At 41.7% G+C, this 25,736-nt stretch overlaps 2 protein-coding genes across 2 annotated transcripts in view; one reads left to right on the forward strand and one right to left on the reverse strand.

Annotated features, from left to right (window-relative positions):
• Positions 1-4,142: 4,142 nt before the first annotated feature.
• On the forward strand, positions 4,143-5,554 carry LOC307118474 (uncharacterized protein). The gene is made up of 3 exons (XM_079804099.1): positions 4,143-4,275; positions 4,815-4,922; positions 5,156-5,554. The coding sequence occupies exons 1-3, from the start codon at positions 4,146-4,148 to the stop codon at positions 5,419-5,421; spliced, it is 504 nt and encodes a 167-aa protein (XP_079660225.1). The 5' UTR covers positions 4,143-4,145; the 3' UTR covers positions 5,422-5,554.
• Positions 5,555-6,026: 472 nt separating this feature from the next.
• LOC307119127 (uncharacterized protein) overlaps positions 6,027-25,736 on the reverse strand; it is a gene marked incomplete at its 3' end in the record, with an annotated part of 46,115 nt that continues 26,405 nt past the window's right edge. The window contains exons 11-12 of the mRNA XM_079805207.1: positions 7,620-7,914; positions 6,027-6,918 (exon numbers count right to left, since the gene is read on the reverse strand). Of these exons, the coding sequence (XP_079661333.1) occupies positions 6,027-6,918; positions 7,620-7,914 (1,187 nt within the window). The remainder of the gene's footprint in view (positions 6,919-7,619; positions 7,915-25,736) is intronic.

The following is a 25,736-nucleotide window of genomic DNA, read 5'->3' on the forward strand; positions in this document are numbered from 1 at the left end:
AATTGCATCACTAATTGTGCTATTTTCCTGTTTATTACTGTGAAGCTGCTGTGAAACAATCTGTATTGTATAAAGCGCCGTATAAATGAAGCTGACTTGACTTGACTATAACAAGAACATGAACACAAATTTGAAAACCTCACTACAAATAATCCAGAATTGAAGATAAATGATATTAATCCTACTCTGTCTGTTACACTACCTCACACCTGAAATCACTGATCGAGTGAATCTCCTGAACTTCTCCTGAACTTCTCCAGATCATTTCTAATCCATTCATGTTGTAACACCTGCTCTAACGTCGGCCGTTTCGTTGGATCCCGGGCTAGGCACTGGCTAATCAGATCACTGCATTCTGTACACATTTTATTAAGGAGAGAGCTGGTTAGTCATGATGACCATGTGACACGAATGTTGGCAATTATGAAAACAGCATCTGGTGAACTATAAACTGAATGCATTTCAACTTGAAACATCTTACATACTTCACCTTTACCTGTTTCTAAACAGAGCCTTTGCTTTATGTGTGTGTGTTTATCGATATTCTTCACTCACCTTTGGATAAGTTGGAGTTCTGAAATGTAACTTTGGCCTGTGTGATTTCCGTTCTATTGCCAAAGGGAGAACGTCCGTTAACCATCAGGTACAACAACACCCCTAGAGCCCAGACATTTGCTGGGACGGCGTGGAATCGAGATTCTGTGAAGACTTCAGGTGGGCAGTAAGAAGGTAATCCTGTGAGCAAGACATTTTTGCACATTGTTGAGCAATTTCTTCAAAGCATCAAATAATCAGAAAGTCACTACATCCAGGTTTCCACACTCCAAAAATACTCACCACGGTATATTTTTGTCTCGTAGCCATCACCACTAAGTAGCTGACCGCAGCCAAAGTCGATCAGCTTGAGCTCTAACGTGTTTGTCTTCACCAGGAAATTCTCTGCATGAACGTCATTATGAAAAACGCCATGCTCGATGCAGTGCTGTACCGCCAGCGCAGCCTGTCGCAGGATGACCCGTGCTGTTGTTTCATCCAGTTGACACGAATGACGAATGATGAAGTCCAGCAAGCTCTCGCAGGGGTCAGGGAACTCCATTATGAGAACGAATGTCCGAGGATGTTCAAACCAGTCGTACAGTCGGACGACGTAGGGGCTTATGGGTTCATGCCTCATCATTAGCAGCAGCGCCACTTCTGTAACGAGAGGTTCGGGATGCCCGGGCTAGAGAAAAGTAGTAGACAGAAGGTTAGCTGGGTAAAAATCTGAAGAAAACCTATCATTTTTAAATGTACTTTTCTTTGATCTTTACAGACACGATCATCAGAGCCTTTCCAGGTTTATTGATCTATTACATTTACACCTAATGCTTCCTACAGGTGTATTGACTACAGTAATCAGCACTTAAACAACAAACAGCACTTAAACAACAAATACAACTTTTGACCAACTTACAATATCAAGATAACGATCATTGTCAATCTTGTGCATCTGCTTGATGGCAACCTGCAAAAAAAAAAACAGCGTTCAATAACGGTATTCAAGCGCCTGACTTTGCACATAACATTTACGATTTGAGCATCTAAGTATTAACCCATCTGTATTAAGAATGTTTTGATGCATGCAAGAGCAAAAATGTTTGTACAATTCAGCAAGATTGCTTTACCTTTTTGCCATCAAACTTCCGTGTTCCCTTGAACACTCTCCCAAAAGTTCCGGATCCAATCATCTCTCCCACGTTATAGAGAGTCTCAAAGGAGTCTGAAAAACAAAATATGAGAAATGTATGAGCTTGCAAACAAGACGATAATAATACTGTTTAAAACAATGTTGGAGAAATAATGTCTTTAATAATTTTAATAATAAATAATACTTTTACTTTAAAAAAAGGTTCCCAGTAAAATGAAATCCAATGTGACTGTACACTGCCCAGCCTTATTTCAGTCTCACCTGTTGAGCTCGTGTTCACCGGTGAAGCCTCCATAAGGCCATTTGAAGTCTCCGTTGGCTCGACGGGAACTTGACCTGGCAGCGGAAGGCACATCCACTCTTCGTCGCTCCAACTGCCCTGTTCGTTTCGGCTATCCGATCTATCGCCACTCCACCTCCAATCGACGATGTACGAGCCTCTGCTGCTAAGGCTCAACGACTCTCTGCAGAACCGCCTCACTGTATTGTCCTCAGAGAGGGACAAATATGATGTGGACATGATGCCTGCTGAAGACATTTTTAATAATATTAATAATCAATGTCAATGGTGAAATTGTTACTTTATGTTTTATTTTTTTCAACTTTCTATTTTCAATGACACATTATTTTGTTAACTGAGCCATAACTTGTGTAATAAAAGCCTATTCTGACCTCTGCGAAAGCCTTTAGATGGAGTGGACGGACGTCCATGATCATCTGGGCTCTGCCGGCTGCCGCTCTGCCACTCTCTCTTCCTGTCAGTCCGACCTGTTGGCACAGAAACAGAAAACTCAGAAGACAGAAGCGCTAAATGTGTAGGAAGCTCCTGGATCTGTGATTGCTAGATCCTTTGTTTTATATTAAAAATATCAGTGCAAACAAGACGATAATAATTCTGTTTAAAACAATGTTGGAGAAATAATGTCTGCAGATTGACCATTATTTGGCTTGACGCCGGAGTGATCTGGATCAGGTGATGATGGACCAGGATCGGGCTCTGGCTCCAGATCCGCTGGAGGAACAAAAGACTCCACAACATCCACATCACTGAGACAACAGCAGAGGAGCGAGCGCCTCACAGCCTTACACACGTTCCTGAGGAAAGAACGAACTCGTTTCCTCTTCTTACATTCTGTGGGTTTTTCTGAAATGAAGAAAACAAAACTGAATGATTAGAAACATCTCTGACGTCCAATTAGGCAGTGATAAAATGACATAACTTACGTTTTACTTAAAAAAAAGGTCACCAGTAAAATGAAATTCAATGTGACTGTACACTGCCCAGCCTTATTTCAGTCTCACCTGTTGAGCTCGTGATGTACGAGCCTCGGCTGCTAAGGCTCAACGACTCTCTGCAGAACCGCCTCACTATATTGTCCTCAGAGAGGGACAAATATGATGTGGACATGGTGCCTGGTCAAGACATTTTTAATAATATTAATAATCAATGTCAGTGGTCACATGAAATTGTTATTTTCAATGACACATTATTTGTTAAAGGGTTAGTTCACCCAAACGCCGGCGCTACGTCATATTCTCGCGCATGCGTCGTGGAGGCCTACACGGAAGACAAGAAGAGGTTGAATAAAGGCGTTATTTTGATTTTTTTTTTGGCACAAAAACTATTGACGTCGCCTCGTAAAATTATTGTAGAGCCACTGTGGTGAGATGGACTTTGTAACGACATTTTAAGTGCCTTTTATGGGTCTTGTGAGTGTAAATGTACCAGGGTTTTTCCTACATTGAAAATTTTTTGGCGGCCGCCAAAACAAATTTTTGTCCCGCCAAAGCTTTATTTGATGAGCTATTGTGATTTATGAATGATGTAGAATAGATGCTGCGCTTGTAACTGAGTGACAGAGAGACGATCAGAGCTCCTCCCTCGCTCGCACTCTCTCTGTCTTCAAAATAAGCATTCTTAGCTTTCTAATATTTCACATATTACGTTAATAAAAATCAAAAGGTCGGAAGACCGAATCCATGTTGCACGTGGCGCTATCAGACGATGTTTTCCTTTCATTGCCGCTGGGTGTGAAATGCGCTCAAAAAACATTGACTGATTCTCTGACCAGCTGACATAAAGCATACTTTCAATAAACGGGAAACAAATCGTGTCCAGTTATGAAGTGTTTTCTGTGTGTTGACAAATCTTTCGCGATGTTCTAATGGTGCGTTCACACCGGACGCGATTCGCGCGATTCGCGCGAGTGATTTACATGTTAAGTCAATGCAGAGACGCGAAATGGCATTCTGCGGCGCGATTCGCGCGAATGAGGCGGCGAGATTCGCGCGATTCGCGCGATTGAGGCGGCGAGAAGGACGCGACTTGAGCGTTTTGAACGCGAATCGCTCGAGTTGAAAAATCTGAACTCTGGCGGAAATTCGCGCCGCGTTGACCAATCACAAGCTTGCTCTAGTAGTGACGCATTTACAAGCGGAGGCAGAAATCCGAACAACAATGGAGGACAAGATTATCGTGGCTGTGTGTGGGTACCCGGAGCTGTACGATACGTCCTCCTATCATTACAGGAACAGGAATAAAAAGGATCTTGCTTGGAAGAAAGTGAGTGAGGAGGTCGGACAGTCTGGTAAGTTGTAAAAAAACGTCCTTTACTCAATTTGAGCTATACATCGAGACTACAAGCTAGATAAAGCAGTCACATTCGCTGTACTTTACAAATACTTTCCCGCTGAGTTGATTTGCTTTATTCAGATGAATTGTGCAGAAAGAGGTGGAAGGGTCTCAGGGACACATATTTGAAGGAGAGGAGAAAAGAGATGGATAAGAGGAGTGGGTCAGCAGCAGGGTCAGGAAAAAAGTGGAAGTACTCTGCGGTCCTGTCTTTCCTCGACCCCTTCGTCTCCCCACGGGAGACAAGTGGAAATATGGAGAGGGGGGATGAGGAGAATCAGGCCGCAGGGTACGACCACCCTGATGAGAACCAGGGCGAGACAGCAGCAGCAGCAGGGTACTCAGAGACAGGTGTGTTGACAAGTGAAGCAACACAGCAGGGCATATATGTTGTTGTATTTTTATGATGAAAGGTCTAAAAAAAAAAATTCTCTAACTCGTGTAACGTGCAATGTGTGTAATGTTGTAAAATATATTTAATTTTTGTCATAACAGAGCCGATGGGCTCTTTTGATGGCAGTGAGGCTGGGTCCCCTCTGCCAGAACCTGCTGCTGCTGCTTCTTCCCCTGCTGGCCCTTCAGCATCTGCTGCTGTACCCACAGGTGTGTACAGGCAATAATGTCCATGTTTAGATGCATATTATATATACTGTAAGCACTCGTAGTTTAATCCTTTTCTGGGGATGTATAATTTTAGGAGAATCTGTGACAGATAAAATATATGGCATTAAAAAATTGAGTGTTTATAAATATGTGTATATTATATCTACTGTAAGCACCCGTAGTTCTATCATTTTCTGCCTTCTCAATGTACAAAATGTTATCATTTGATACAGTGCCACCAAGAGGAAGAGCCCAGAGAAGGCGCAGGGAGCAGCCTTCAGAGGTGGAGCGGCAGCTCCTGGAAGCCCTCAGGACCCGTCCTGTGGCTCCAGCGCCGCCTCCACGCTCAGAGGATGAGCTCTTCCTCTTAAGTCTGGTCCCTTCCCTGCAGAGGTTACCGCCTCAGACGAAAGATTTCGTCAAATTTCAAATTCATAAATTAATTTATGAAAGCAGCACAGTTCTGCTTAATTTGGAACATTTGGAACCCAGTCAGTAATTTTTAAGAGGCAGAAATCTCTGCAGGGAATGAACCAGACATTCTCTCCTTTCTCCTCTCCTTCACTTTGTCCCTCACTCTTCCCTCTTCCAAGCAAGATCCTTTTTATTCCTGCATGTTAATTGTAAATAGTTTTAAATGTTCTTTGTATATTTTTTTAATATATTGTTTATTTTATTTGATTAATTTTGTATAAATAAATGTTTTATATAATGAACAAAGGTTTTGGGATGTTACTTTGTGCACAACATAGTAAATCATAATGTATAGTTGTTACATAAATATTATTTCTATGTTTAGACTAGAATACGTATGGCAAACATTTGTACATTAATTCTAATTATATCCTATTGCAAATACACTCACAATAGTATAGTAAAAATTTGTTATTTGTTATTGGAACAGTGTTGTGGTGTAGTGTAATGAGAATGCAGCAACGAGACAGGTATGCTTTTTGGAGGCTGGCTCCATTTATCATTTGAAAACGAACAACAACTGATGGGTGATTTACAAGATAAAAGAAAAAAGATAACAATATTTACAAGAGAGGATAAAAAGATGTGATTTAAAATATAGTACAAAAGAAGAAAGAAATATATACACAACTATTCAGTCGGTTGCCATGCGACTGCTCCCTCGGCTGAAAAGTGAGCCATGAAGCTGTCCCTGACCCGGATGGCCTCTCTGGCAGAATAGTTTGCGGCAACCCGACCAAGACTCTGCAGCGAGTCCTCTGCACCTTGCACCCCCCCACTCACAGCAGGTGCCTCAGCAGATCGCCGCATGAAATTGTGGAGGATGCACGTCGCCTTCACACAGCGCTCCACAACATCAGGCTGAACCTCTATGAGGCGACGATACATCCTCCACTGAGAGGACAGGATCCCGAAGGCGTTCTCCACCACCAGCCGGGCTCTGGAGAGACGGTAATTAAAAACTCGTTTCTCTCGGGGAAGGGTGCGCCCAGGGAATGGCCTCATGAGGTTTTTCCTGAGGGGAAAGGCCTCATCTGCCACAAAGACATGGGGCTGGGGTCCTCTGTGGTCCGCTCCTGGAAGAGGATGGTCAGGTGGCAGATGGAGGGTGCCACCACGGAGTGCCTGGCCAAAGGCGGAGTTGGCCAGAGTTCCACCATCACTCGTCCGCCCATATCCCCCGACATCAATGACCCTAAAACAGTACTTGGAATCCACAACTGCAAGGAGAACTAAAGAAAAAGTTCCCTTGTAGTTGTGGAACTGGGAGCCGGTGTTGGGGGGGGCCTTGATGAGGACGTGCTTGCCGTCCAGTGCTCCACAGCAGAGGGGGAAGTTCCACCTCTCCTCGAAGCCCTCTGCGATTGACCGCCATTCATCCGTGGAGGGCACAGCCATGAACTCGTCCACCAAGCAGTCCCAGATTGCAGTCACCACATCTGGGACAACCTGGCAGACAGTGGAGACACCAACGCGGAAGCTGCTGGCAATGGTCCGGAAGGAGTCTCCAGTGGCAAGATATCTGAGAGAGAGAGAAAAAAATTAAATAAAATAAACATTGTTATAAATGAAAATTGCAATTTCATATTAGCAAATATAAATGTATAATACTGATACAATACTGGGGTTTTTGAGGGGGTTTTTTTACAGTTAAACAAGCTTGCTAAATGCCCTTAACTTTGCATTTGCTCTGATTTGCTTGCTACATTGCAAAAACAAACTATTATTCAATATTATAATATAGCAATTACCTGCATGATTCAAAATTCACTTTGACTGTTGTATTTCAATATTTCAAAATTTAATAACATTTCTCATTTCAATAACCATGAAAAAATACTATAGTATATTATAGTACAATTACTCTAGAAAATACTATTGTGTTTTTGAACCATCCTATAGTAAAGGTACTACAGTAAATTGTAGTATATTATAGTATTTACTACACTTTGTTAATTTACTGTATTTTATTTACTATAGTACGATTCAAAAACACTAGTATTTACTAGAGTAATTTTACTATAATATAATATAGTATTTTTAAACAACCATTTTCATTAAAAATTCATATTAAAGTGCTATATTGAGAACTGTGTGTTCAGAATATATGAGAGACTATATATTCTGTTATATAACATATAACATGTATAATAATTATATGTTCTCATCAGTCATTATTTAACGTTACTTGTAATCACACAGAATATTAAATGATTTACTGACCGGAGACAGATGGACAGGCGCTCTGCAGGTGGAATGCAGCGCCTGTAGTTGGTATCCTGGAGGGAAATCCTCTCACCGACACGGGACAACAGGTCATCAAACTGGGACCGGCTCAGTCGGAAGTACTGCTGAAAGCGGCCGTCATCCAGTCGCAGCTCCTGGAGGAGTTGATGAAACTCACCGAGCTGGGTGCGCTTCTGGAGGATCTGATGGACCCAGACACGGCGCCGAACGAGTCTACGCCGCTTTTCAGCCTTCCACATCAAATATAGCGCAGCTACCCTCTCAACAAAATCTATGTCAGCCATTTCAGAACGAGACTGGAGCAGAAAAAAAGAGCAGGAGCCAGCGGCAAATGTGAGAGAGACTAGCCGAGGAAAGGCGGGTCTCGCCGGGTAAACGCGCGTGGAACGCCGCTGATTGCCTGGATCTCACAACTCCGAAAACGCTAGGCAAAATGCTTAAATAGGCACTCTTTTTATAAATTAATCACAGATTTAAGCTTTAAACAACTATATTACCGACTGAAAAAGTATTTAAACTACGTTTTGTCACACGTTAATAGTATTATATTTTACAAAAAAGACCTCAAGTGACCGAGACGAGCTGGCTATAGGCTCATATAGGGCAGAAGCCCCTCCCATGACGCGAATTCGCGTCTGTTGTGTAGTTGTCACACGCGAATTTCACGCGCGATTCGCGCGAATTTCACGCGCGATTCGCGCGAGTAAACTCAAAATGTACACGCGTCCACCTTCGCGCGATTAGCGCGAATTATTCGCGCGAATCGCGTCCGGTGTGAACGCCACATTACAGACGGGATTCGCACACAACGCGTCTGCTAATGTCCGATTCGCAACCTAATGAACCGAATCATTTTAACGACTGGTTAGAACAACTGATCTGTCCAACACTGAACTAACGAATCAGTTTAAATTTACTCAGAACACCTGAAATGAGAACACAAGTGTGCTTACACAATTTAGCAAGAGTGGGTGTAAGAGTTAGTTTTAATTATCCAGTCTTTCAGCTTATTTATGTTCATAATGTGTAGTAAAATAAATAGCCTATAAATCACTTAGTTTAGACTGTGAGGTGAACCCAGAACAAAGTTGTTGTTAGCTAGCTGATAATTTTATGAAATTGTATATGGCAGAAAATTAGGCTATTTGTTCATTTTTTAAAAACTACTTTTTAATATTGATATGATTATATACCAAAACAATTATCAGTAAATAGTGTAAAAATGAGGAACAAAAACAAACATCAAGGTATCCCACATGAAGAAATACTATAGTATATTATAGTAAAATTACTATAGTGTTTTTGAGCCATACTATAGTAAAGATACTACAGTAAATTGTAGTATATTGTATTATATTATAGTATTTACTACACTTTGTTTATTTACTGTAGTATATTTACTATAGTACAGTTCAAAAACACTATAGTATTTACTAGAGTAATTTTACTATAATATACTATAGTATTTTTTCATGTGGGATCAAAATAAGATAAGCAAAAGTTACAAACTTTCTTTGAATTTATTTAAAATGTATTGTCAGTATTGCGCTTGCAGATCATGTGGGTAGGGGACTTTTTTTACTGTGCGTGCGTGTGTCATGTCTGTCAGCCACCACCGAAGACCATTTTTGACCCAGGAAAAACCCTGTGTACTGAATGCCAATGGAGGCCTATCTGAGGCCTTCTCAGCCATCAGCTTTCAACAAAAAATATCTTCATTTGTGTTCCGAAGATGAAGGTCTTAAGGGTGTCGAACGACATGAGGGTGAGTAATTAATGACATCATTTTCATTTTTGGGTGAACTAACCCTTTAACTGAGCCATAACTTGTGTAATAAAAGCCTATTCTGACCTCTGCGAAAGCCTTTAGATGGAGTGGACGGACGTCCATGATCATCTGGGCTCTGCCGGCTGCCGCTCTGCCACGCTCTCTTCCTGTCAGTCTGACCTGTGGGCACAGAAACAGAAAACTCAGAAGACAGAAGCGCTAAATGTGTAGGAAGCTCCTGGATCTGTGATCTGGGTCTGGTCTGGCAGCGTATCCTGGGGGCCAGTTGCATAAACTAAGCCATTACGTTAAGACAGTGTCTTAAGATCTAGTATGAGCCACTAGCAGTTAGGCAAGTCTATGTTTTTATGTAACTGATTTAAAAAAATGTATGAACAGTCTTAAAGAAAAAAAATGTATGTCTAACTTGTAAGACTAGTCTTAACGGTTTATGCAACCGGCCCAGGCCTGATCACGGTCATCAGAACACTGTCTGTCTCCAAACCTCCTGACCAGCCGTCTGAGAGAAAGCAGCTCTCCTGGATATGGAGCGGCCCGAGGCTGAAATATTTCAGTAACATAACATAACTAACGTTAAAGCACTCACCTTCTCTTTCACCCATCATCTTCGCCATCGACATCCTCCTGCAATCTGGAACAAAAACAATACAAAACACAAAACAAAACAAAACAACACACAATACAATACAATAAACTCTCCTCAAAAATACTCCTCCAAAAAAAAAGAAAACAAAAACAAAGAATTAATCAAACTCGACACTCCTAAAATAAGAAAAGAACAATAAGATAAAAGTATCTACAACTCAAAAATGTAACTCTGTAAAGGATATCTCCTGCGATGTTCTTCCAGAATAAAAGTCTCGTCTCCTCCAAACAGCTTCAAAATTTCAAGGTCAGCACAGAAAATATTCTGCAAAAGTTTGTGAAATCGCCTCAGTCGTCTCTCTCAACAACAGATCAACAACACAATCGGTGCGTGTCTGAGTCTGCGTCAGAATTCATAACAGGCGTCACCATAGCAACTAAAACGTGAATCATTCATATGAGCGGAGCCGTGAGCGCGCATCGATCTGAACACATTTATTGAATAGTTACAAACTTCATTTGGACGTTTTCTTTATTAAAAAGTTTGAACCTGTTTCATTGACTCAGTTCAAAACTTTGATTCAGTGATTCCTCTGCATCATCATCACTCAGAAATGCTAGATGTCTGTGCATGCATCAAAATGTGTTGGTAAATACTTTGATTTATTTATTTTTACTATATTTTTGCATATGAATAAAAAATATTAAATAATGTTTCCTTGTATTAGTTTAACCTCTCAATCCGCAGTGGTGCATTAAAGGATTAATGAAATGATAAATTATTAATTTAATGCTTCATTTAGCATTTAATTAAATGCTAAAGGACCGGCCACTTAAACATCAGCATAATAAATGCAGTTACTCATCTTTCATCTCCTATCGTGCAGATCCGATCGGACGAATCCAATAAACACCAGCATGTAAGTGTAAGGGTCCACTCTGAAAAATAGAGGGGGGCAAACAAAAAAATCCTCCTTCATTTACTTGAGCGTATTTGAGTTATATTAGTAATTAATCACGTCCATTTTCAATGCAATAGCGAGTATTCTGAGGATCTCCCCTGCAGTTTAGAGTCTTCAGCTCCAGTTGAACCCTCCCAGGTCTCTCTCCTTCAATCACAGGCCTTCTGATGACTCATTATATACAGGAAGCGCATTACAGGCTCCGTGAGGTGTCAGTCAAAGCGGCTATGGTTTTGGTTGGATAAAGGCAGGCAATGCCTAGCCAATGCCTTGCCAACAAAGGTTTGATTGATGGACGTTGTAACCAATCAAAAGGCATCATCTTGCGAGAGCACACCGCAGTGGAGACTGGCACTTCTTATCAACTAAATTAGTTTTTTACACTTTGTAAATTCTGTAATAGTTGCTTTAGTTTTTCAGTAACTGTATATATCCATTATAATTAGCAGTTTATTGCAGATTTATTTGAATGAAACGCTACTCTTTACAATTACAAATCTTCTGAAATAAAGGGCCTTTTTGAAAGGACGCCTAGAGGTTTTTTTTTTTTTTTTTGACATAAAAGCTTACAGAAGCTACATTTGTAAGAGTATCATCCTCAAATTTGAATCACAACATGATCAGAAATGCAGTTTTATATTTAGGTTATTTTCAGGCCTTTAACATTAAAGTATCATACATTTTTCCCTGAGTGAATTTCAATACAACTTTTCAGGGTAGAGGAGGCGTGCAAGATGGCGCCCTGATCACATGTACGTTTGTGAGCTCAGCAATCCCAAACTGTTTTATAATAGTTACAACGAAACTTTTTTTTTGTTGAGAATTTCCATTTATTAATGTCTTGAATTTTTGGAACAACGATAATGGGAGGATCTGAAAAGAGGAAAGGTGTGAAGAAGTCAGGGAAAACAGTGTCGGATACTCCTGCTGGATCTGCTGGCACAGGTGACGATAAACAAGCAGTCGAACGACATAACAGTACTCCTGCAACCGGGGTATTGAAGGACAGTTTGCTAGCCTAGAAATCTAGACGCACCCTAGCGTAGGGTTGCCACCCGTCCCGTAAAATACGGAATCGTCCCGTATTTACAAGCAAAATGACGCGTTCCGTATCAAACCAATACGGGACGCGATTTGTCCCGTATTTTACACAGGTCCACACATAGTTCAATAAACACATACGGAGTTTGCAGTGTGGAGAATACTGATAGCAAATATAAAGAATCAATTTCACAATAAGTAGTACAGGAGCTCATTTGTGCGTGATTGCGGGCTTTGTTGCTATAGCGGCGGAGTCTCGAGAACATGCGCTGTGCCAGAGTGTGCCTGTAAACTTGCGCGGTTTTTTAAAAACATGTCGAGCTTGCGTTGCGTCCACCGTTTGAAGAACGCAAGGGGATCTCCAGATATAGAACTGAATTAATATCAAAAAGGTATCAATGGGTCTGTCCAGTAAATCATGATGAACCTCAGGCCAACTGCACACTTTATGAGAAGCATTTCAGTGTCTCAGACTGTCTGACTGTGGTGACAGACCAGTCTATGTGACAGACACATCCGTGCTTCTAAAGGTAGGCCTATAGTTTTTTTTAATGGATAATATATTAATATAATATTCCAATACATTATCAGAGCTTGGCAGACAGAATTATTATTTTTTTAGACAGGTTAATTTATAGATTCTAGCCTAATAAATGTTATTATTAATTTATCATTTATTTAGGCTATATCATACATAATAAATAATCCTGTCATTTAAAGTTTATGACATTTAAAAAATATTTAGATAAAAATGGGACAAATAATTACACGATAATATAGTCATAATTTAAGTAAATTATTCAAAGAAAATAAACATTTTTAAAATTCAAAAAAGTGATTAGGCCTGGTTCAGAATGACTTCTTAAAGGGACAGTTCACCCAAAAATGAAAATTCTGTCATCATTTATTCACCCTCAAGTTGTTCCAAACATGTATACATTTCTTTGTTATGTTGAACACGTAGGAAGATTACTGTGGAAGTCAATGGTGCCCCCAAAGCAGCCTGGTACAAACTTTCTTCAAAATATCTTCTTTTGTGTAGGCCTACAGGAGAACAAAGAAACTCATACAGGTTTGGAACATCATGAGGCGTCATAAGTGCACCAAATAGGCTAAGAGTTCTTTAGAATTAAATAAAATAATCAAATGTAAAATAATATAGCATGTGTTCTGTTGCAAATTCACGTACTTGATCTTATGTTTTCTTATGGTTTATTATTGAGCTGTCAAGTTGTTAATGTTGAAATAATCATTTCATGACGTATTCTTTATTTCTGCCCTTTATGCAATTGTTTTTTAGGGGATTTTTTTTTTCGGGGGTGGATATTTGCTGTCAAAGTGAGGCCAAAGTGAATGGGAGTCAATGGGATGCTAACAGCAGGTGATGGCTTGGTTAGCAATGGCTGCCCCTATGGAAGGTACACTTTCCGGGGGCTGGATTACCCCGTTGGGAAAAACCAAACTCTGGTCAGGCCAATCACAGCGTGTGTAGAGTCGGTGGGCGGGCTTTACATAATGACGGTACGAGTTGCGGAGGTTCTGCGTGCCACTCGTAAACACAGAAGCTGGCGAACAGCGGTCTTTTGAATCGGCTTTGACTCTGGAAGACTTGGAGTTAAGCTTGGAGTTAAGCCGTAGTCAACGCTTCTCGTTTACTTTGAATGGGTGACGTCATGCGTTGCCGAACTGAATTGTGGGTTCCGTTGCGTCGCTTCACTCGCGTTGCAAGCATAGGTTGCAAGCGGCAAAAGTTGAAGATTTCTCAACTTTTCAAGCGCCAACGCAGGCGTCATCCAATCAGATCACCCTATGCAAATATCCTAGAGCAGACGCTAGCCAATAGCGTTCGTTTAAAACACTGGTGAATGAAGAGTGAAGAACGATCTAAAATGGAGGAAAAGCTAATAATTGCGGTGGGTAATCACCCGGTCCTTTACGACCAACAAGGCCGGACTTACCATTGGGCTTGACTGGGCTGAAGCCCATGGGCCCCGCCCAATAGGGGGCCCCGCCCTTTTACGTTGATTTTTTTCAATAATATGTCAGTCATTTAATTTTTAATTTAAAGTTTGTTGATTGGAAAACGTGCGTGCTTATTGGGCGCGAAAAGGTCCGAAATCCGTTCAAAATAAGGATGCTAATGTCAAGGCTTCTGAACGCCACTACAAACATCAGAAGAGACTCGATTGATGTCAGAAGTTCGCTTCGTTTGGATGATGTGAACACGGTCTTCCGAACTCGGGTGCGCACCCGCGAACCGTACCAGAGTCCCCTTAAAAAGGGTGGTCTGGGGTACGGTTCATGTGAACTCCAGTACGGTTCGCTGCTGATGTGAACGCAATCGTACTAAATCGCGGAAGTGAACCGATATTAATTACATATGATTTGATAAAAATGTGTGTTTGTGTGTGTTTCACTCATTTCCGCAATCGCAATCGAACTCGGGTTCGTTCCAGGCAATCGAACCAAGTGTGAAAGCACCCTAAAACTCATTTGAATGGTGAGTACTTGCCCAGAGAATGGTTGCTCTACCCACCATCCATCGGTTGTGTATTTTGTTTTGCTTGCCGCCTTTTTGGCAAAGTTTGCCGGTCAATCCCTTTTTGAGTCTGGCTATATGTGATGTAGTAGACACACTGTAGGTCAAAGTCAGCCTAACACTTCCTATATGTGTATGGAGATGTATATAATCTATACAATATGTCAGCACTTACCAAGAACAGTTTTTTTTTTTTTAAGATTTATACACTCATAGATTTAGCTATTTATATGTAATACAAATGATTTGTTTTTCAATATGGTTTCCAGGTAAATAAGTGTTTTATTCTCATTCTGACCAAGACATTTGTGCATTGCAATAAACACATGATCACTTTGAACTTTTTTAATCATTATTTATTTATTTATTGGAAAACTTTTTCAAGCTTCAATCAGTGGTCATATAAATACATTTTCACGTTTTGTATTTTTTCTTTTTTTACATGTAACACTGTATACTGTACCAGTCACCTTTTGAAATTAGCTTTGCACTTCAAATAACGATTGGATCGATTATATTGTTACGCCACCAGATGGCGACAAATTACTTTTAAAAAACATTTGTCATTGAATCGTTCATTCAGGAGATTGGTTCAAAGATGCTGATTCATCTATGAAACGATTGTATTTGATTGAGGAATTTAATCATTCATTCAAACCCAAGTTTTTTTAAAATAAATAATTCAGATTAATTAAAAATTTTTATAGACTTCAGCAATTAACATAAATTATGTTATTTTGTTTAGTTGTTTGTTCAGAATCGTGATCTCTATTTTTATTCTCAGTTTATCCAGAATTGTGTTGCTCTAATACATAGCTTATGTATCATTTTGTTCTATTTAAAGTAATGTATAGAAGGTAGGGCCCGAAAGTGACTCAAGCCCAGGGGCCCCCACCACCCTAAGTCCTGCCCTGACGACCAATCATTGTTTACATACTGGGACACAAACCGGAGAGACCAGGCCTGGAAGGAGGTGGCAGAGACGGTTGGAGAATCTGGTATGTATCATGCTTGTATTCTGTCCGTGTACTCTGTTTATCATTGAATGACAGGCAGCATATCATATCATGTGTGGATCAAATAGGCGCTATCGCCCAGCCAAATGAGGAATAAAATATTAAAGTGATCAGTTTTCATACACAAAATAATGAATTACATTTGAGTGGAAGGTGGATTTGACCGTTTATCTGTCAGTTGGCTGGTAGATGGTAAACGCTTAAAAAAATGTATTTATTATGAACCTTGCATAATTGAAATCTATACCAGTGTAGCAATTATGGACGCAGACATATAGATGAGTTAATCTTCCAATGATTCGATCAAATTAACATCCTTTTCAACAAAGCACAATGCAGCTCCAGGAAACCATCATCATCACGAGTGAGATGGGGGGTTTGTTTCTGCCCGGAGCTACTAGTTCTGACTTCCTATGGACTCGCCACCAAACTCAGTTAAAAGAGGACAAAGGGCTCGTGGTTGTCACAAGACAAAGAAACAACCAGACCTCTGTCTTTGCAATGACCGGTAAATGAACTCCACGACACAGCTAAAAAACTCCAAGTAAGCTCACAGAAACTGTCACATATGGAGTGCAGCAAATCACGGATTATTGGACTTTTTCATTTCAAATAGCCTTCGACGTAGCTTGTTAGTGTGTTTACAACTAATACACGTTAGTTAGACTATTAGGCATGTATATTACTCACAATTCATGCAATTATGTAACTATTGAATGAGTGGATGAAAAAGCATCGTGTTTGGTACCGGTGCGTTCGTATGGGTATAATCCAACAGATGAGCTGAATGAAATCTTTATAGAATTGATCATGTCCTTATAGTAAGAAATTAGGTCTAAATTTACTCTCTGCTTAAGAGCAGGAAACTAAATTCTAGAGATAACCTAATTTTGTGGGAGGGGTGGAGACACAGTCACCCCTGAAGCCTAATTGGCCAGAACCCATCCAGGGGATGGGCAAATGTTTGAGTTTAGTCTCAGAACACGAACGAAAAGTTCAGTTCTGTTCTCAAGTTCAGGTCTCAGTTCTGTTTTCAGTTCTGTCTCCAGTTCTGTCTCCAGTTCTGTTTTCAGTTCTGTGTTCAGTTCTGTGTACGGTTCTGTCTACAGTTCTGTGTACGGTTCTGTCTACAGTTCTCTACAGTTCTGTTCTCAAGTTCAGTTCTCAGTTCTGTTCACAGTTCTGTTCTCTACAGTTCTGTACAGTTCAGACCAGAAGCAGTGCAGAGTTCAGCTCAAGTTCGGTTCCAGTTCGGTTCGAGCTGGTTCGCGGCCTGTTCGCAGTTCAGAGATGAGCTCAGTCCTAGCAGTATGACCAGAGAGAGTTCGGAACGGAGTTCCCAGGAGACGATCTGACGATCGTGACAGACCAACATCAGAGAAAATGGGTTAACAACGATTTCATTCAGGCCATCTGCTTTTCTCTCACTTTCCTTTCTTTTACTTAAAGTTTATTTTATTTCCGCTAAGTCTCGGGTCTGTTAAAGTTTCGCCGTAAAAGTCTCTCAACAACGAGTTTCTAACAGCGCGCTCCAACTTCAAACAACGCCCACAAGACTTTCATCCAGCCGCCAACACCCCACGTGTTCGGCCTCCCCAGACGTCGACCAGACCTTCAGCGAATCAAAGATCCGGGAAAATCCCTGTACAGCCAGGAGAAGGGAATCCCCCTTTGTCAGACGACACGCGAAACCCAAACGCAAGTAACGCCTTTTTGATTCCAAGCTGAACTGGTGCATTAGATCAAATGTAATAACCCTGCCTAAGAAACGATAGGAGGTTAAATTACTGATCAATGGTTTCTTCAGGTCATGTTTCATAAATGCATAGATTGCTTAGGATTTCATAATTTCTCTCTCTTAGAACTTATTCTTTCCTCACCTTCTTCCTTTCTGCAACGTGTGAATGTGCGAGTGTGTGTGTTTATGTTAGATATTAGTTTGATGTGTTAGATTAATCAATAAAGTTCCGTTTGTATTCAAAGATAACTGTTCTTGTGTTACGTGCTTATCAATTTAATGTCTTGAACTGCCGATCTAAGTTACCTGGCTGTTAAATAGTGTTTCACTATTGTTCGGATATTAATATCCGCTGCAGAGTTGATATTTACGGCCCGTTCAAATGAACGCTAGAAGAGTCATTTGCTCGGCTGTAAAATAGACTCTCAAAATTCCCTATGAATTCATTAAATTCATTCATTTGAGCTAAATATACATGTTTCCCTTTAACAGAGCCCCCTTTAAGTCCTTACATATCGGCGGACGAATAAGTTAAGGTGTAAACATTAATTCTGAATTATTTATACTACATAGTGTCATTCGAGTCTTTCATTTTAATTCAGTTCCCCGTTGAGTTATTATTTTATCTGACTCATAGTCGCTACACCAGAACCTGTTTTATTTGGCATGTTTAATTCAGTTCTTATTTTAATAACTAAACAAGTTTAAACACTTGAGCAACACTTGTTGTATTTGAATTAATTGTTTAATTTATTTACATTTTTGCATGTCAGAGGATACATGTAGGACCCGATGGAAGTCACTGGGGGACAGATTTAGGAAGGAGAAGAAAAAAGAAAGGGAAATGACAAGGAGTGGGGCAGGGTCGCCTGGGACCCAACCCTGGCGTTTCATGGCGGTGTTGGGATTTCTCACACCATTCCTTCATGACCGTGAGACGTCCAGCAACATCCCCAGACGACCTCTGCCCCCTTCACATCAGTCCATCAGTCCAGAGCCAGAGGAGGACAGCCAGGTCAGAGAAGACAGCCAGGCCATCACCCAGCAAGCCCCTTCAAGCAGAGGAGATGAGGCAGGCAGTGACACAGGCAGGCAGAACCTAACAAAGCTCTCAAATACATTATTATTTCAGTACTATCAAGGAGGGTTAAGTCATTTAGAAAATCAATGTCAATCTGTGTAGAGCTGAACCATATGCTGCAAAGTTTAGGCCACACAACCGTTGACACCTAATGCGTAATAACGTTATATAATAAATTATTTCAAAGAATGATTTGACATTAAAATCATGCCATGTTCATTGATTATCAATTGTTGCTGTAACTATGCAGGCAGACAGACAGAGCAGGAGGAAACTGTCGAGATCAATGACAAGGGTAGGAAGAGAAAAAAAAAGGGAAATGTCTTCTTTTGAGAGAGGACTGTTGGCAGCAATTGAGCCCCTGACGCAGATGACCACGCTGCCACATCCACCACCACCGCCGCCGCCTCCAACACCAGCAGCAGATGAAGACGAGGTTTTCTTTCAGAGCCTCTTGCCGTCCCTTCGTAGGCTTTCTGTGCTGAGGAGGGCCAGGCTTCTGCACACACACACACATACATATTACATACATACAGCACTAAAATAAACATATTAAAATAATCGTATGGCTGTATTGTTTTCTCATGTTCATATAGAATAATACAGTAAGTATTTTAAATTTGTCGTATCATACAGCGCTGTCGACGCAATACAATCACTTAAAGGGATAGTTCTCCCAAAAATGTAAATTCTGTCATCATTTACTCACCCTCAAGTTGTTCCAAACCTGTATGAGTTTCTTTGTTCTGTGAAGGCCTTTGTATTTTCTCTCCAGTGAAAATCTGCTCAAATCATGAATGTATTAGTTGAAAACAGGGCTGAAAGGGCAAAGGCTATGTACATTATGACATGGTGATGAAAATATAAAACCAACATGTTAATTTAATGTAAAAAATAATTGTTATGACACTTGGAATCTGCACTTTTAAGAAAAATATAGGTAGCTCTTAAAAGAGCTTTTGGGTTTTGTGGCTCTGAAAAGAGCCTTTGGCGTATTCTATGAATTCGGCTGCCATGGCACTGCACCCTCCTGGTTGAAGTAGTAGGCACAGTACGTCTCTCGGAGTTGGATAGCTCTACGGGTGGCATTGTTGGAGCCCATCCTTGGTGCATCTCGCAGGGCCTCAGGAGCTGAAGATGGCTCAATGGTGGGTTCAGCTCTGTGTGCGCATCTTCTCCCCCTTTCCAGCAGGGGCGGACTGGCCATCTGGCGTACCGGGCGTTTTCCCGGTGGGCCGCTGGACAATGTGGGCCTGCCCGTTGCTACGTAAATATATGAAGAATAAATTATAGTAAAACTACGTAGCCTATATCCTTCCGTCAGCCCAGACGAATGGCCCGCGCAGCCCTCTTGAGGCAAAACTCCATGCAAAACTCTAATCTATAGCCTGCTCAGTCCCAGTGTCTCAGTGGTGTAAAAGCGCTCGTCAATGTCAAAATGTTTGCGATATCCAATCAAATTCAACGAGGCGGGATTTACTGTGCACAGCAGCCGAGCAGCGCGGGCGACACTTGAATGCGAGCCGAGGTAAGAGCTGAATACGAGTCAATGGGCAGCAATATTTCCCGACTGTTAACGATTTTAAAAATGTTAAACGACGGACATTAATTTCCAGGGATGTAAACTACTGTTGAGCTTTCAGAATGAATCAGATTATAATGCCTTTTACGTTATTCGTCGTCAAAGAATTGTAGCAACAATGACCCGATTCAATCAGATTTTGGGCCGAATACATCACCGGATGAGGCTTCTACACACCAACTCGTGACTCTCCTAATCAAATCAGACATAGACAATGGGGTGTGTGTGTAAGAGATATCGAAGTTAATGAACAACCACGATGTCCGCCAGATTGTCTGAGTCTACAGAATGGAGCATCGAATTGTACCGCCTGAAGGCATCCACATGACTTTACACACACACACATATCAGCGCTGAAAGAAGACAATTCTTGCACGACACGTGTTACTTAAAACATGGGACTTAAAGAACTGTCTTAATAATGTTCAAATATATATAATCCGTTGATTTCATGTCTTTATACAATGTATTAGAATAACTAGGATGTTTACTGTTGCCAATCAAAACCTGTATGCCAGTAACTGTGATAATCTTGTATATCTGGACGCGCAAATCGCAGAATGACCGTTCTTAGTATCTCTGTTATCGCAAAATTATGACTAGGCCAAATTTGGTTCAAAAATCAGATTTTGATGCATAATTTCAGAAATACCAGCTTTCTAAAGAAAAAGAGGCTTAGAATTTCCACCCTATTGATTAACTCAGAGGAGGGGGGTTCAGAGAACAATGGAACACTCGCGCCTTCTCGAGAAGATCTCTCCACGGACGTGATTGGATCTTTCCATAAGTCGGGCTCGGCCACTCCATCTATAAATGCAGAAGTTATCATGAACTCCTTGCGCTCCGCCATTCCGCCACTACAAGGACCCTGGCCTTTGACCTTCCTTTGAGAGAGGGATTCCTTTGGCACCAAGCCAAGAGAGAGAGACCTGCAACTTCTGGAGCGACTTTCCTGAACTTCACAGAAATTCTCCGGACTCACCTCCTTAGCGAACTTCCACGACGATTCGAACTCAGACACGTACACGAGAGAGCCTAATGCAAGTATTATATTTCACCTTTAACTGCTTGTACGAGGTTGTCTGAATTAATCCTGATTCACGAAATCATAAATGTCTGAAGGGTTTTGGTGAAGTGATTGAACTGTCTGTCTCTCTCTCTCTCTCTCTCTCTCTCTCTCTCTCTCTCTCTCTCTCTCTCATCTCTCTCTCCCTCGTGGATTCTCTCTTTCCATCATTCTTTTCCCTTTGATTTTATTCGTTAAGTTTGATTTTTCCTTGTTTGTACCATATCGTTTGTTTCTCCTATATATATGCATATTTACCCCCGTGTGATTCGTAGCTTTGTATTCTATAGTGTTTTATTAAAACTCAATAATTGCATTAAACTGAATCCTTATTGTTTTGCTCACAAATCTCGAAGTCACTGAAGCGTAAGATCTAAGCTACCCATTTAAGCTTGATTTTCATGTATTACTACTTTAGTAATACAAATTGTGCAAACATAAGAGATATTATTTGTCCTGATCAAACAGATCAATGTTTCTTAAGGTTTGTAAGATTGATAATTGATGAAGAAATCAATTTGGATAAAGGTTACTTTTAAATGATTAAAGGTTCCGTTATACGTTAATTTTTCTGTACAACAAGCTAATAATATTCATAAACTCATGAATATTCATACCATTTGAATTAATTATTCCCCAGAACTTATTGTTGTTACAGAATGCACAAAGAAACATTAGCGTAGGTGTCGCAGTTTTCAGCATATCAGAGGGAATGTTTGTCTTTCTGTTTCCAGGCTTTCTTCAGTAATTTCACAATCATTTTCAAATGATTCATAATACTCAAAATATCTTTCTCATATATCATGCTAAAACTGGCAACTTTCATATTCAAGTGGCCAATGGAAAGTGACATATGAAAATAAATATATAATTTGCTAGTTACATGCATTATTTTACACACTGGTAATCAAAAGTTTGAAATAATTAAGACTTCTTAAATTGTTTTTGAAAGAAGAAGGCTGAATTTATTTGATCAAAAATACAGTAAAACCACAAATATTAAGAAATATTGATACAATTTCCAATAGGCCTAGTTGTTTTCTATGAGAATGTATTGTAAAATGTAATTTATTTCTGTAAAAGCTGACTTTTCAGCATCATTACTTCAGTAAGTGTCACATGATCCTTCAGAAATCATTTTAATATGCTGTATTTTTCATATCATTTTTAAACTCTTTTCCACTATTTGAGCTCAATTCCATAAAATTACAGATGTCTAGATACTATAGCCACTAGAAAGGCACCCTAAAACAGTCCACATTCTGCACTACATCCTAAGTCTTCTAGACCAGAGTCCTGCACGGGTGACGGGTGACCCGCGAATATTGCTGAAACGGGTGAAAAACATCCTACTGTGTCGGATACGGGTGCGGGTCGGACAAGGGAGAACACGGGTCTAAACACGGGTTTTAAAAAGTCACGTGCAAACGAATATAGGCCTATATATAAAAATATATGCATGTATATTGTAGATGTGTTCCTGAAAATATGCATATACAAAAATATGCCTTGCCTGTATTTCAAGTTGATTTTCAAATCCATATCAGTTTATTTGTTCTCCTCCCAGGAGAATCACAACCGCGCGCGCGCTCTGCCTGCACTCGTCGAGATGGATCATGAGGAGTTGAAGAAAAGATAGCCGCAAATGTGGAAGTTCATCGCTGAGGAAGCACGCAGCTAACTGTGGTAACAAAACCAAGCACACGCAGTTCAATCGAACAGTATTTTTGTTATGGTTCCTGAGTTTAGTCTCTTAATAACACTGTCTTAGTAGCCTACATTAAGCCACTTTTGTACTTTTGTACATAGTATACGTTATTAGTATTATGTTTACTGAGTTTGGTCTCTTAATAACAGTGTCTTACCTACATTAAGCCACGTTAAGCGTTTTAGAATGTCCCGAAGTTGTCCTTAAGTTAATGGTTGTGTAATAACTTATGTATGCTGGCAATAAACATTTTTGTAAGTGTGTCTGTAGTAAACGTTGTTTGTACGGGAAGAAGGAGGCGGGAACCGGCGGACAATCAAAACATTTAATCAAAATAAAATGGCGGCGACAGCCCCTCACGGTCGACTGCCGCCTACATACAAACAAACACAAAATGAAAATAAAAAGCTGCAGCCCCTCACGGACGACTGCAGCGAACACAAAATAAAACATAACACAAAATCCAGGCCTGGTCCTCTCTCGTCCCTCACTGTCGTCGCTCCTCCTTTATAGTCCCTCACTCCTCCGCGAGGGCCGAGATCGCTGCGGCGCTCAGCTGGCGCTCATCCTCCCTGATGTGCGCCGCCTCGTCCCGCCCTCACGGTCCCTCGGCCTCGCTGCTCGCCACATACCCCCAACGCCCTTCGCAGGCGATCACGGCGGCCGCGGGACCTGGGGGTAAGAACAGCGAGGTGAGAGAACGGAGCGGGGAGCATGAGGAGCGACAGAGACGAGAGAGTGGAGAGAGGAGAAAAGAAAAAAAAAAAGAAAAAAATTCTGGTCCGGTTCCCAGACACACTGCCGCTCGGTCCTCAGCCAGCCGAGAGGCTCTTCCTCGCGGTGCCATGCGGTGGTACTGGACGGCCGGTGGACGGCTCGACACTCCTCCGCCCCCTGGCGGCTGGCGGTGGCTCCTCCTTCTGAGGGCGGCCGGAAGCGAGTCCCCGTCCCGCGCTCCCTGCTCCTCCCCAACCTGGCGGACGGCAGCGCTCCGGCTCCTCCCCAATATGGCGGGCGGCAGCAGGCTTCGGCTCCGGGCAAGCGCTGGGGACTCCTTCGCCCCCTCGCGGACGGCAGCCACCCCACCTCGACCCAGGGGCACGGCAGCGAGCTCTCCGTCCCACCGACCTTCATCCGCTCCAGCACCACCGCTTCGGGCAGCCGCTCGCGGACTTCTCTCCTCCGCGCTGCCCGAACTCCGCGGCACCGCGATCCCCCTCAGCTGCGAGGGCTCTTCGACAGCGTGTCCCTCCTTCCTCCCGGGTTTCGGCACCACTGTAGTAAACGTTGTTTGTACGGGAAGAAGGAGGCGGGAACCGGCGGACAATCAAAACATTTAATCAAAATAAAATGGCGGCGACAGCCCCTCACGGTCGACTGCCGCCTACATACAAACAAACACAAAATGAAAATAAAAAGCTGCAGCCCCTCACGGACGACTGCAGCGAACACAAAATAAAACATAACACAAAATCCAGGCCTGGTCCTCTCTCGTCCCTCACTGTCGTCGCTCCTCCTTTATAGTCCCTCACTCCTCCGCGAGGGCCGAGATCGCTGCGGCGCGCAGCTGGCGCTCATCCTCCCTGATGAGCGCCGCCTCGTCCCGCCCTCACGGTCCCTCGGCCTCGCCACAGTGTCTATAATGTAATATGCTAAACTGACTTTATTGCGGGTGCGGGTCGGGCGTCGGTTCTATTTTAAGCGGGTCGGGTCGGGTGCGGATTTTAATTAGTGCTGTTGTCGGAGAAGGGGTCGGATGCGGTTTTAAGCACTGCGGGTACGGGCGGGTGCGGGTTTACAAAATCGGAGCTGTGCAGGACTCTGTTCTAGACAATAGCATTTTATATGGTCTGATTTTATGGTAGGTATTGAACTTAATGATATTAAACTACAGTGTATGGAAAAGAGAAATCAAAATTTGTATACAAAAAAAAAAAAATACAATTTGCCATGTGCACCAGGAAAGACAAATTATAAACTGAAGAAGTATGCCTGTCATTCAGTATGATAAGCATTTCAATAAAACAATTCATATAATTCATATTTTTGAATAAATAGCTTCTGTGTTTAAAATTGCCCTGTGTATAATGAGCTGGTGGGTTTATGGTGAGGTGTGTTGCACACCGGGTGTGATGGGCCGCTTTGTGCCAGAAAGTCCAGGGCCACTTTTTTGCCCCAGTCCACCCCTGCTTTCCAGTGTCTTCATGCGCAGGAAGTTGTGCAACACACATGTGGCCTTCACACACACCTCTGCAACCTCTGGACTGGTTGCAATGACACGGGCGGTACATCCGCCACCAAGCTGAGAGGATGCCAAAGGCGCACTCAACTACCAACCTAGCCCGGCTGAGGCGGTAATTGAACACCCTTTTCTCTGGTGGGATGTGATGTCCAGGGTATGGCCGCAAGAGGTTGGTCATCAGTGGGAAGCCCTCATCCCCGGCAGATTGACCATTATTTGGCTTGACACCGGAGTGGTCTGGATCAGGTGATGATGGACCAGGATCGGCTTGGGTTCCTGTCAGGTCGGGGTTGGACTTCTGGTCAAGTCTCGAGCTCAAGCCCTCCACCAAGGACAGCAAGTGTTATCTCCTATCCAATACAAAGATTATATGAACATGTGAACTCATGAATGTTTTTTTTTTTTTTAGCTGATTTACAACAGAACTGAATTCTTGCAATTGCATCACTAATTGTGTTATTTTCCTGTTTATTACTGTGAAGCTGCTGTGAAACAATCTGTATTGTATAAAGCGCCGTATAAATGAAGCTGACTTGACTTGACTATAACAAGAACATGAACACAAATTTGAAAACCTCACTACAAATAATCCAGAATTGAAGATAAATGATATTAATCCTACTCTGACTGTTACACTACCTCACACCTGAAATCACTGATCGAGTGAATCTCCTGAACTTCTCCTGAACTTCTCCAGATCATTTCTAATCCATTCATGTTGTAACACCTGCTCTAACGTCGGCC

Source organism: Gobio gobio, assembly GCF_949357685.1.
Source record: "Gobio gobio genome assembly, chromosome: 22".
Classification (NCBI taxonomy): Eukaryota; Metazoa; Chordata; class Actinopteri; order Cypriniformes; family Gobionidae; genus Gobio; species Gobio gobio.